The sequence below is a fragment of the Copadichromis virginalis genome, linkage group LG10, assembly GCF_057382275.1.
Source record: "Copadichromis virginalis isolate Kocher_CV1m ecotype Utaka linkage group LG10, C_Virginalis_male_GT1.1, whole genome shotgun sequence".
Taxonomy (NCBI): Eukaryota; Metazoa; Chordata; class Actinopteri; order Cichliformes; family Cichlidae; genus Copadichromis; species Copadichromis virginalis.
In genome coordinates, this window is record NC_140627.1 from 31,047,005 (window position 1) to 31,059,451 (window position 12,447).

General features: G+C 40.3%; 1 protein-coding gene across 1 annotated transcript in view; it reads right to left on the reverse strand.

The window, feature by feature from the left end:
- Positions 1 to 628: 628 nt before the first annotated feature.
- Positions 629 to 12,447, reverse strand: part of LOC146700796 (polypeptide N-acetylgalactosaminyltransferase 10-like) — a 128,907-nt gene continuing 117,088 nt past the window's right edge. The window contains exons 10-12 of the mRNA XM_085471045.1: positions 11,905 to 12,021; positions 7,000 to 7,149; positions 629 to 6,260 (exon numbers count right to left, since the gene is read on the reverse strand). Coding sequence (XP_085327171.1) covers positions 6,096 to 6,260; positions 7,000 to 7,149; positions 11,905 to 12,021 — 432 coding nt within the window. The 3' untranslated portion in view covers positions 629 to 6,095. The remainder of the gene's footprint in view (positions 6,261 to 6,999; positions 7,150 to 11,904; positions 12,022 to 12,447) is intronic.

Here is a 12,447-nt window from a genome sequence, read left to right on the forward strand (position 1 = left end):
ATTAGCGCATGTGGAAAGTGTGTTTTTGCACCATCAGTCAGAGAAACTATTAAAGCCATACAGAACCTACAACAAGAAGTGACAAGGGGAGGAAATTAGAAAGCTGTGAGCACCAGACGTTTACGCTGAAGTTATTTAGGGAAGACGATCGCAACTAGAATGAGCAGCCTTTTCGCCCACCTGGTGCTCTGTCATCTCTGACGCTGATTGGTCACTGCCTCACACAGACTGAGAATGTCTTCGTCTCATCTGAGGGCAAAACTGAGAAAGCTATATGGATTGGATGTTAGGAAAGGGGGGGGGGGGGGGGGGTAAAAAAGATGCATGCTACAGCAAGGGGGAGTCAGGACGATGCTGGGGGGAGACATCGTCACCCCAACCCAAGAGATTGGACCAAGCCCCAAGTGCCCTGGGTGCAGGATCGCAGTGACACTCCCGGCTTAAAGAGGTGGTTAGAGGCGAGAGGCTTCTAGTATAAGTCCCCCCCCATTATAAAACTATATAAAAGGACTTGATTTGATGATAACTTCATTTGTGTGTGATAACTGATTTGATGATAACTATTTTATTCAACTATGGAGAATTTTTTTTTTAAAAATTAAGTCCCAGAAGCACAGACAGACGTTCATCCAAATATAGAAACCTTTTTATTTTACAATTTTCAGAAAAAAATATCATACAATTCCAGTTTAATTGTACAGTTTGTTAAATACCTAAATACACCTTTACAGTTGCAATGTCAGTAGAAAAAAAATATTGGATATTTTTGAGATACAAAATGTACACTTCCCTACACATCAAAGCTCACACACCTACACAACATTGTGTGATGGGCCACGTTGGCCACTGACATTAAAAACATTTGCTCCTGTAAATTACGATTATTCTGCCCAACAGACTTTCGACTGAACATGTGAAGGTGGGAAAAAAAAACGTAAAAATGCATTTGGATCTTAACGTTATAAAACGTTTCAGCACATTTACGATTGCTCTATCCCAGCAGCTGTGGAAAAGTATTACATTTGAAGTGTTTGTGTACTTGAACTGTGGTTTATACCATTATATGGGTGCCAGCTAGGGACAGGAATTGAGGATCGGGTCTTGTAGGGAACAGTTCCCAGTAGTTCAATTCCTTTCCTTTGATATGTTTCTTAGTGATGGTGTCGACTCTAAAAACGGTGCCAATGAGAACCGATCTATGTTAAGTGCTAGTGAAATCGATTTGCTAAATTCGTATCCCTAGTGTCTGCAAGGAAGTTTTTCTTTACTTAAATACTTTACCACAGTGGATAAAAGCTGAAATAAAGCAGTGCCTGAAAGTCTTCGACCCAAGTTATCCTTTGATGTAATAAAACAAACTTTACATGTGCAATGGAAAGGTACATATTACTCTGATTGAAAAAAAACCCAAACTTTTAAAAGCTTATTCAATTAAACATAATTGAAGGGATACAGTTGGCAACATCCTGTGAAATTTCCCCAGAGACACAGATCCATTTAAGTTCATGCACTTTGTACAAAACACAGTAAAGATGAAGAGCATGAACGCAATTTTGGCATCATCTCGTTTCCTCCCCCATCCTTTCCTGCAGAACAGCTGATTATCATTGCTATCATCCTATCTGCAGAATGCAGTTCCCATCATTTTGTGACGACTCACTAAACTGTCAAAAAAAAATTCACAAAAGGTGCTCCTCGTCTTCCTGCCCTCGAGGCAAACATGCCAAGCTTGGGATTATTCTTTCAACAACAGGGACAGAGAGCTGAGTTTAGACTGTAGTGAGATAGCTTAATTTGTTATACTGATAATGTTATTTTAACCTCAGATTTATTAGTGATAGCACCAACATCTCAATCATGGTGGATCCAGGCCTGTGTGACTGGGGCTTTACCAAACATTTTCCTGAAGGGAAAACAAAAGAAGTCATGTTAATGACGATTCTGGTTGTGAGACCCAAAAGACTCAACTCTAAATACCAGCAATGACCTCTGCTTCTTTTCTGCGCAGCTGAGGCAAGGGGAACATGAAGATTACTCTGCAGGGAAGATTAGGACATCTAAATAAGACTTTTGCTGTAATTTTGTATTTTATATTTTGTTACTTAAAAATAGGACTTTGGCTATTCTATAAAGCATTTTAGCACGTTCCAGGTCAAATTATATCATGATTTACTGTCAATAAACTGTCAGATACCTGTTTAAACACTGGCCTTCCAGTTGACTAATCATGGCGTTCTATTTGACAGCTAAGTTCTACATTTTCTCTAAAATCAGCTCGTCCTACTGCATTTGATCCTGCTGCCCCTGATGTTTTATTGGAATAAGGGATTTTCTGGCCCTACTACAGCTCTTCATGCCTAAAACATCTTTGAAAAAGCACAAGCTAACACATCAGCTACCTAAAACACTTTTCTTACTAATTCTATACAACACAGCCAAAAGTCTGTAATGATGATAATCTTCTTCTTTTTATCCAAGATTTATGTGACAGTTGGGCTTGGCAGACTCAAGGAAAAACAGATGCAATAAACTGTTCTGCAGGATAAATGTGAGAGAAGAAAAACAAGATGAAATATTAAAGAATAGTACACTTTCTCAGAGAGAACTATAAAGTAACTTTTAGTACTTCGACAGTCTCATTTGAACCAAAAATGTTGCCTTATGTACCCACCTTCTATAAAACTTCCACAAAGAGTGTTCGTATTGACAATTCTTTAGAAAAAACAAACAAACAAACAATCCCAGCAACAGCCCAGCCCATTATCAATTCTAGTATGATGTCAAAGAAAAGAAATTCAAAGAAATCATATCTGGATATACAGTGGATAACAAATTGTTCCTGTTGGATCATCTGCTGGTAATCTTACTCGGTGGTCTGAAACAATAATTCTAAGTCATCTTTTAACAATTTGACAGTGTACAGTGTACAACAAAAAGGTTTACATTTAGTACGCTCCTGCTGCTAATAAATAACAGTTACATGCTGGTAAATGAACCATTTACTGTAACTCAAGAAGGGTTTTTTGAAAAGTAGATCAGGTTTTAACAACTTAACAGTCGAACAGGTTAGAAAACACTTGTGATAGTTATTTATCTTCACCTCTCAATAATCTCATTGCAAATCTACCAGCTCTGCTATCTAAATATGGGTTCTTGGTTAGCATTTGTGTGAACAATTTATGTGATAAGACAGAATTGGAAACAACAAATCATTGTTTGCACTGATTGTGATAAAATCCGTTTTGCATTTGTGTTGGAAAAGGTTTTAATCTGCACACAACAAGGAGCTCAATATATATTTTTCCCCAACATTTTCTAATATCTGACTTAAATACTGAAATATTGTGATATATAGTGAATATTACCATTTCTTTTGGTCTACTACTGCATGTTAATATCTTCCAGAGCCCAATACCTGGATCTGATGATTAAAATGGCACACACTGAACATTGTTCTGCTTCACAAAATGGGATTAGAGAATGTGCGCAGGCGACAGACCAGAACATCCCAAAACATAGTGTCAAACAGGGATTCAAGCAAAATCACCATCAGCTAAACCACAGGATCAAAGAAAGGATGAAAGCACATTTGATTAAAAACAGAATGAAGAAAAGGATTTATAAAGGCGGATGGCGACACTGGTAAACAAAGACAGCAATTTCCTCTCTCATTATAATATTCTGGATTGAACAAGTGGGAAAACAACACAGCATCATATCATGATTTCAATACAACAAAAGGTCTTCTTAGGGTTGTGGTTTACTTTTGACAGCAGGAGCAAATATGCTGGGAAAACAACAAAAAACAGTCTTTTTAGCTCTATTCACAGCCAGCAGTTACACGTGTGTTCACAAAGCCAGTGGTGCGTTCAAGGTCCTGCACCAGAAGTCAATTCATGATCAGTTCAAAGACTTGAGGAGTCTTTTACAGCATAAAAAAAATCCAAGCAAAGTCACTTCCTGAATTGAGGAATTGTTCCCTATTTTCATCTGGACATTTCAGGCCACACACATTTTCTGCAAATACACACAGCAACATCTAGTCCTCTTCTAACAAGGCACTAAGATTTCATTCAAGTTTATCATTCCATAAGTGCTTAATGCATTTTAAACCCCCCTCTCACACTCACACACACACACACACACACACACACACGTTAGTCTCAATCCCAGCGCTACCTTGGCGAGGCTATCCTGGATAATTTCCCCTTTTGGTCTCTACTCCCGCTCACACTGTACTCTAAAGTGATGTGTCAGCATGGCGGCCGGCCAATCAGGCAGCCCTGCTGAGAATCAGCTGGCCTGTCAGTCACACGGCCAGCCATCCGGGCGCGCAGGGGTCTATTTGTGGTGCTGCCTGCTGCTCCGCACCTTGACGAGACCCCTTGCTTGGCCGTCTGTGACCGGGTTGCTTTAGTGACTGAGTGGAAAGCGGCAAATAGCGCACAGAAAGCAAAGGAGAAACTCAAAGAGGTGTGACAGCTACTCCCACTCCCACTGTCACCACAATAATGACAAAGAAGCTCTCGTGGTGCAGTCAGACAGAAGTTTGGCTTGGGAAAACTTACAGTGCATATTATAATTATTATTATTATAATAATTGCATATTGTTTTCTCCATTTGCTTTTGGTACAGCCCCAACAAAGTACACACTGTTGAATGTAGCAGGCAAATGAGCCCCAAACTTTAAACATCTTGCTGTGTGCGTAGTGCCAAAAAAGCACACTTGCTTGTATACTGCAAATCCTATGAGATGTAGTATGAATAATGAGGAGTCGTCGTAGTGATGCGAAGTAGCACGGCTATTTAGCTAACAAACCGCAGTAACCACGCAACCTTAAAACTAAATTCTGAACAAATACCTCCTGATTTAGTGGTCACTGCTTTGAGGAGCTTTTCTCAAAGCATTCTCAAATAAATGGACCCACTCCAGGGTGAGATCTCACAGGAAGCACTTGTTGGAGCCTTGTTGCAGTGCGATGACCTTACCTTGGATCTTCTGTTTGCCATTGTCGCTTTTATCTCTGCGTAGGCCTCAGACAGCCTGCATTCTTATTGGCTATTTTAAGAGATGCAGGACCTCTATGAAGAAAGCAAAATCTAGTCTGACTGCACCATTACCCAGCAGGAGTCAGCCTGCACATACCCTGGCATCGGATAGCGCTCGCCTCTGAGGAATATAAGAAGAACGTGGCACAGTGACAAATCTGTGAAGGACTAATCAATAAATACAGACAGGAAAGCAGAGAATAAGGAACAAATAAGTGAGGCACGTGCAAAAGGTCTTATCTCCTTGGACCGTCTTTGTCAACTTTCACCCACTACATTCAATGCAGCTCTGCCCGCAGACCAGGAGTTACACACATGAGGGGAAGGATGAGGGAGGGAACAGAAGGTTGTAAAGGAGAATCACTTCACCAGGTGATTTTCAGAGTGGTTCTGCCTGGCTTCACCCAGGTGTCAGTACGACTTTGGCTCAGCAAGAGCCCCTCCCCCCCTTCATCTACCCCCAGGGAGGTTGTCAGAGCTGGAGAGACATAAGGATATTTGAGAGGGAGAATGAAAAAGGTGGGCAAAGGTGCAGTCATGCAGGCAGATAGAGACGGACATGCAGGCAGTGGCAGACCGGGAGAGAAACGAGGGAGGAGAGATTGGAGGATAAAAGGTAGATGGACAGAAAGAGAGGGAGAGAGAACTGCAAACAACAAACCCCCAGAGAGGAAACAGTACAGGGGAAGAGAGGGAGATTTGAAACGGGCAAAAGAAATAAAGAGGAATGGCAGACGATAAAAAAATTAAATAAAAATCAGGAAGTGAGACAGACCTACTGCCACAGCAGCACCCCGACAGAACACACCCATCTCTCACAGAGTAACTTTTACACAAATCCCATCAATCAAACTCAAACCCAATCTTCCCTCACACTAATGCGTTTAACTAACCCCCTCTGCGTGCCGTCCTGCCTCACTCCCAGCACCCCAAAGAGAAACAGCTGTCACCTCATTGCGAGGTAAATGGGAAATACCCCAGTTCGCAATAGCAGCAGCAGCAGCTCCACTTCTGCGTGAGTCCTTCCTCGTGGATGCTGCAGGACTTCACTTGGCGCCCTGATTGAAGTGCTCCAGCACGGTGGCGTTGGTTTTCTCAAATAGCCACTGCTGAGTGGGCGAGGACGGGTCACACGTGTTCATGAAGACACGCCGCTCGTTCAGGCTGCTGTCGATACAGCTGTTGCTGACGGGGTGATACAGACTCTTATCCTGGAGGGAGAAACAAGGGAGATGACGGGCTGCGTCAAAGAGAAACTCTTTGGAAGCTCATTTGAAACATGGACAGTGTTTGAAACAATGACTCCCTGACAGCTATTGCTCTAAATGCTCAACATTTTCATGTCTCGTCTGTTTTATGTCAGCGAGAGGGGATATCTCGACTGTTCAAACCTTCTGTTTGTGAGGGACGGCCAATGAGAATAATCTTGGGTTAAGGGTGGAGGACAGGAACTATAATGGCTTGTTTGTGGTGGAGGATAAAGACTGCACTAAAACTCAGCTCATGTTAAACAGTGACTCATGCAAAGATATTCTAATAGAATCAAATAATGAATATACAGAGCTGGGAATGGGTATAACAGGTCCACTTTAAACCAATGTTTGCAAGTAACGCTTTCAACTTGTGTTGTTTACTGCTGCCAGCATGTTTCTTTGTGGCTACATTAAATCCCACAATGGTTACAAAAATAGAAACGTGGCCCTTTGTAATAGCCGAGCATAAAAGCACAACAACATAATGAGCCCCGTAGATTCGGTTAAAAAGTGCAAAGCTTTGGGAACTGATTAAGCATTCTTGAAGTCATTCATTCTGAAGCAATTACATTTGCAATTTTGCTGTTTTGTACTGTAAGAGGAAAACAAAAAGGCTCAGAGAAAGAGCTCACCACACAAACATTACACATAACCACGCCGAAGGCTCCGACTGATCTCCGCTTCATCTCTGTCATACCTTTCTGTAGCGCCACAGCTGGTTGCCTTTCATGCCGTGGCAGTCGTACAGGGTGACGGGGCTGTTGTGGGAAATGGCATCGAAGCAAACTTTTTTCGTGTGCATGGGGTCGCCCACCCGAATGTCCTCTCTCCAGCCAAACGTAAACACCTGCAGGAGATATAATGTAATGATTTTTTCCTTTTTTGAAGTGCGATGATCTTTACGCGACATGAAAAATTCTCAGCACAGGGTGAAGGGACTTGCAGGGGACTTGAAATGAATCGTTTGTTTTGTAGGTCAGAACTTTTGAAAAGAGCGATACAGGGTTAAAATATCAATGTGGGAGAAATCGTTTTTATAACCTACCGTAAGAAACTTTCACTTTCCTATTAAGCTGCTTTTGCTCCTTTGTGCTGTTTTGCTTCTGTAGAGTTCAGAATTGAATTTTATAAAAATCTAAAAGTTTATCATAGTTGTGGCCTTTGATTATTGTTGGGAACTTCTGACCTGTTTTATACAGGAGGAGACTTGAACACCTCGGTTTCTGGAGTTTTCTGTATGAAACCTGTGTTCTCCTCTCTCCTGGTTACTCTGGCTTCCTCCCAAAACCCAACAACATGCATGTTAGGTTAATTTGTGATTCTCTGATTGGCTGTAGGTGTGAAGTGCTATGGGTGAAATTGGCTTGCAGTGCAAAGTGCTCTGAATGGTCAGTAAGAGAAGAAAAGTGCGATACAAATGCCAGTCTGTGTCCATTCAGTGTGAATCAGACTTTCAGGGAGCAATCTAAAAATAGCAGCCGTACTGGAAGCAGTGCAGCACTGACAGGAGAGTTCACTACACTTTAGTCACCATTTTTCCCCCATATCCAGTGAGGGTAACACATCTGACTGATGACCGAAAGGTAGCTGGTTCAATTCCAGCCGGAGACACAAATGTCAGGAAACGCATCTGGTGTAAGACTCTGCCAAAGCCAACACGTGGAGTTACCTGCTGTGGTGCCCGTTTGTGAAAAGGGAGCAGCTTTTAAATAGGCAGATTTTTTCAACTCGCACTGCATTTTGTATGTATGTATGTATGTATATATATTTACTAACCAAATGAAAGAGTTATGTACACAGCAGATATTGTTTTAACCGTTTACTGAAAATGTTTATCCTTTGTCCTCATGTCAACCAGCCCATAAACATGTCTGCATGCAGAAAAATGTCCTAATATAATACACTACACTGGGTGCATTTTAGTGCATGTGGTCTGAAAGAAGACCACAGTTTTGTAAAAGAAGAGTCAGGTTCAGTCTATGACCACAATATAATCAAATCGCTACAAAACCCTCCTCTCTGGACTGCTGGTGTCATAGAAGGTGCTTAAGCAAGGTATCATGTTTTTGACAGATGAGCAATAGTGTACCTTTTGTTATTATGATTCCCCGTCATTCTTCACAGACGCAGACATATTACTAGATTTTGACAGACTGTTTCCATCTTTCTCTGCAAAGGTTATTTTAATGTGTGCAGCCTTTTCCTTTGTCTTTACTATAGTCACGTATATGTACAAAGGAAACACAGACCCAACTGCGGGCTTTGTAACTCTCTAAGCAGTCAATCAAATCTTTTATTCAGAGCACACGTGAAAACAGGAAACAGAGGACGAGCTGCAGAAGTCTGAAGAGGAGAAACAGGTGGCGGGGAAAGGAGGCTTAAAGAAAATTTAGTTCAGAACAATGAAGAAAAGGGGAAACCCCAACTAAACCTGTTCATTATTTTAAATTAAACACTATTTGAAGACAAGCTCTTATTATTTTTAAGGAGAAGCCTTATTTTACTTGAAATGAGAACAACACTTTACTACTTTATTATTAGAGTAGCCTTTAGGTCATTGGGAAAATTAGTAATAATTTTTAAAATACTGCTGAATTTTACTGTGTTTTATTTGATAGCCGACACTCATTTCTGTTCATTCTGTACACAAATGAGTGTCGCAGTAATTTCACGAACAGATACATCCTGAAGTTTGCTGACGACACAGTGATCGTCAGTCTTCTAGTGGGGGACGAGTCAGGCCATGGACAGGTTGTAGATGATTTTGTAAATTGGTGTGATGAGTCCTTCTTTTCACTTAATGTGTCTAAAACTAAACTAAAGGAGGGGAAAAAACTATGATTATTGATTTTAGGAAGTCCTCTGATAGCTCATCACATATTATCATTAAAGCTGGGATAGTTGAGAGTTATAAATATCTAGGTGTGGTACTTGACCATAAACTGTGTTTTCAATCTCATACTGATGCCACTACTAAAAAAAAGTTCAAAGACTTTTCTTTTTAAGGAAAACGAGATCTTTTAATGTCTCATCTGAGATGTTGTCTTTGTTTTATAGAAGTTTTATTGAATCTGTGATGTTCTTTTGTATCGCTGCCTGGTTTGGCAACCTGACGGTGAAGAATAAGAATCGGTTGGGACTTCTGGTAAAAACTGCTTTATTTTTGATTCAATAATTTTGTATTTATCTTATATCTATGAATACAGAGTATATCCATAATTACATACAGTTTTTATTCATGGTTCTAAACCTAAAAAACAAAGACCAACGTGTGCTGTATCAATTGTTCTTTTTCTTGACCCTTAGTTTGTTTTCTGTGACAGTGATGGATTAACGCAGCTTCTTATGATCCTTATCCATTTGTCTACATGTCGATGAGTTCATCAGAATGATTGATATCATAATCTGCTGATATCAAAGCTGCCTTAGCCGTGAAATCAACGATTATGATAAATCTTGATATGTACAATGAATTGAAACGTCTCAGCTAACAACTCATATTAGATTTTTGCATTTAGTTTCATTAAAACCAGCAAATGACTCATTTTGATTTGGTAAATGTAGAAGTATTTCTGGATTCCAGACATATCCAGACCAAAAAAAAAAAAAAAAAAGTCTAATTCGCTCTTACTTAAAACCAAACATACAAAATGAAACTTTTAATCTCCATCTGTGTCCAGGTGACTGTCGCCCCTCTGGCTCCCAAACACTGTCTGAATGATTTGCTCCACTCCTGTACAGGATCGAAAAGCCCCGACAAGGACAGCTGCCAGAGAGGCCACCTGTGAGCTGCAGCGAATGCATTTCGTGCTGGCTCTGAATACAGATTGAGACTGTGACACAAATTAAACTACAATGCATCTTCAGATTAAAGCAATTAAACTGTCAGAGCTCTGAGGCGCAGTATTTTGGCTGTGGAAACAAAAGGGGACATTCAATCCATTAAGTTTGTATTATGAGCTGTGCTTTAAGATCTACGCTGTGACGTGTGAGTGCAGAGTCCTTTTAGAACAATGCAGAGATAATGAAGAAGCTTTTCCATCTATGCGGGCACTATTTTTTTTGACATTTATGTCTCGTTAGCTGACAAAATCCAATTACTTAAGCGATTTCATAAATGTGCCCTTAGGAAAAACCTAAAATCGCTCAACTTTGTAGTTGAAAGGCACATTTGTGGACCACCAGACTACGCTTTCCTTTAGATTTCTTTTTAAATCTACATTGTGGAGTATAGGTGATCGCTATAATGCTTATTACATCCTGGACAGCCTGATGACACAGCAAGAAAATAGCCGTTATAATAAATCACTCCTACCTGTACACCTGCCACCTTCAGCAATGTAAGGACTGGCCCACACTATCGAAGCTAACAGAAAACTCCCAATGCAGGGAATGCTGGGAAATCTGACCACAGTATAATGAATCTTCTGAGTAAGTACGGGGCGGAGAGTGAAACACATCACTGACAAAATTAAAGAGCAACTTCTTTTAATAAAGCGTGCCAGGATCCTGATGAAATCAAGGGTGCAATTACATCAACTATTAAAATTATATGGGGAAAATTAAACTATTAAAAACTTCTAAAATAACGACTTTTGGCCCGGGTATCAAAAGAAGATCAAAGTATGGTTTCTGCATGCCTAATGTTGAATTAATGTATGAAAAAGGAGGCAGTTAAAAGTTTCAAAAACAGGCTTTAAAAATAAAAAGGGAACTGTGTGTGCAAGGGTTTCAAATATTTAAGGGCAGGTCCACAAGAAAAAAAGTAAAATAAAGTAGAACGCAAGTCTTTGATGAAAACAAAACAAAACAAAAAAACCTGAACAAAAACACGAAAGAAAAAAAAACATTATGATGGATGAACCAAAACTCCCATGGAAATAGAAAAAGATAAGATAAGATAAGATAACCTTTATTAGTCCCACACGTGGGAAATTTGAAAAATATAAAGAAAAACAACAAAAAACAAAAAGGCCGTTTCTGTTGCAAAATCCTTGGAATCATAACATCCTCTGGGACTCACGGATTGGCAAAACCTGCAGTTTCTCCACCGGCCACTTGGGCTTGTCTTTAAAAAGTCAAACCATGTTGACGCCTATAAATCTGTACGCAAAGGCCACATTTTTTGAGCTTTGTACTGCAAGTTCAGCTTGGTCAGTAGAAAGATCTGACAACATGGCAGACACACTCCAGGTTACCAACGCGAGCAGCACAGGCAGCGATGATGCTGTGCCGAGTTTGCCTAATACAGTTACGCTGCAGCTTACGCTTCCCCTCAGGATATGTCTGGATTCTATTTTGAGATTTTAATTTAATGAAGATGCACATTTTGTTATGATCTGGACAATGTCAGCGCATTAATTCTCTGGATTTGCAGGTTTTCTTTATTGCCGCCTACAGTGATTGTATCAATGGGACCGTGTTAGGCGTGCTCACTGTGAGCACACAGGTTGACTTCTTTCTCACCACTCTCCCTGTATACAGAAGAACTTGGGTTAAATGAGTAATAATTAGACGTTAAAGGTGAACTAATAACATGACCTTAATCAGGCTCCATTCAAGCTACACTGATTAATAACTGACTTCAGTGACTTTTTCGTACCTGTCCATGTCTCCAGCTCACATCGCCTTGTCCCTTCACACAACTCTCCAGGCGGATAGGACTCCCCGACACAAAATGTTTACTCTCCATACACATGCTGCTACCCACGTTACGGATCTTCACCAAAAAACACATATAAGAGCAGAGTCACATAAGCATGAAAGACGGCAGAAAGACGTTATTCAGGCAATAAGAGTTGTACATCTTCAACAGAGATCAGAGGTTTTCTTAACTACCAAAATCACAAAGAATATAATGCAAAAAAAAAATCATCAGGCAGCTTCAAGTAGTATTACACCATTAGTTTGGGTTATTTCAGGAGGCAAGAACACTGCAATTAAGCTCTAATTAAATTCATGCACTGAGTGTAACCGGTCCACAGCTCCAGACAGCAGTCTGGTATGACAGACAGATAGGAATATTAGAGCCAAATGGAGAGAATTTCTGACAGCTTCTTGAGTTATTTTAGAGGAAACCGCTGGTAATTACTCTTATCTTTTGGCCTGCCATACCAAAGGAGAAAAGGAAGAATTTGCTTAAGAC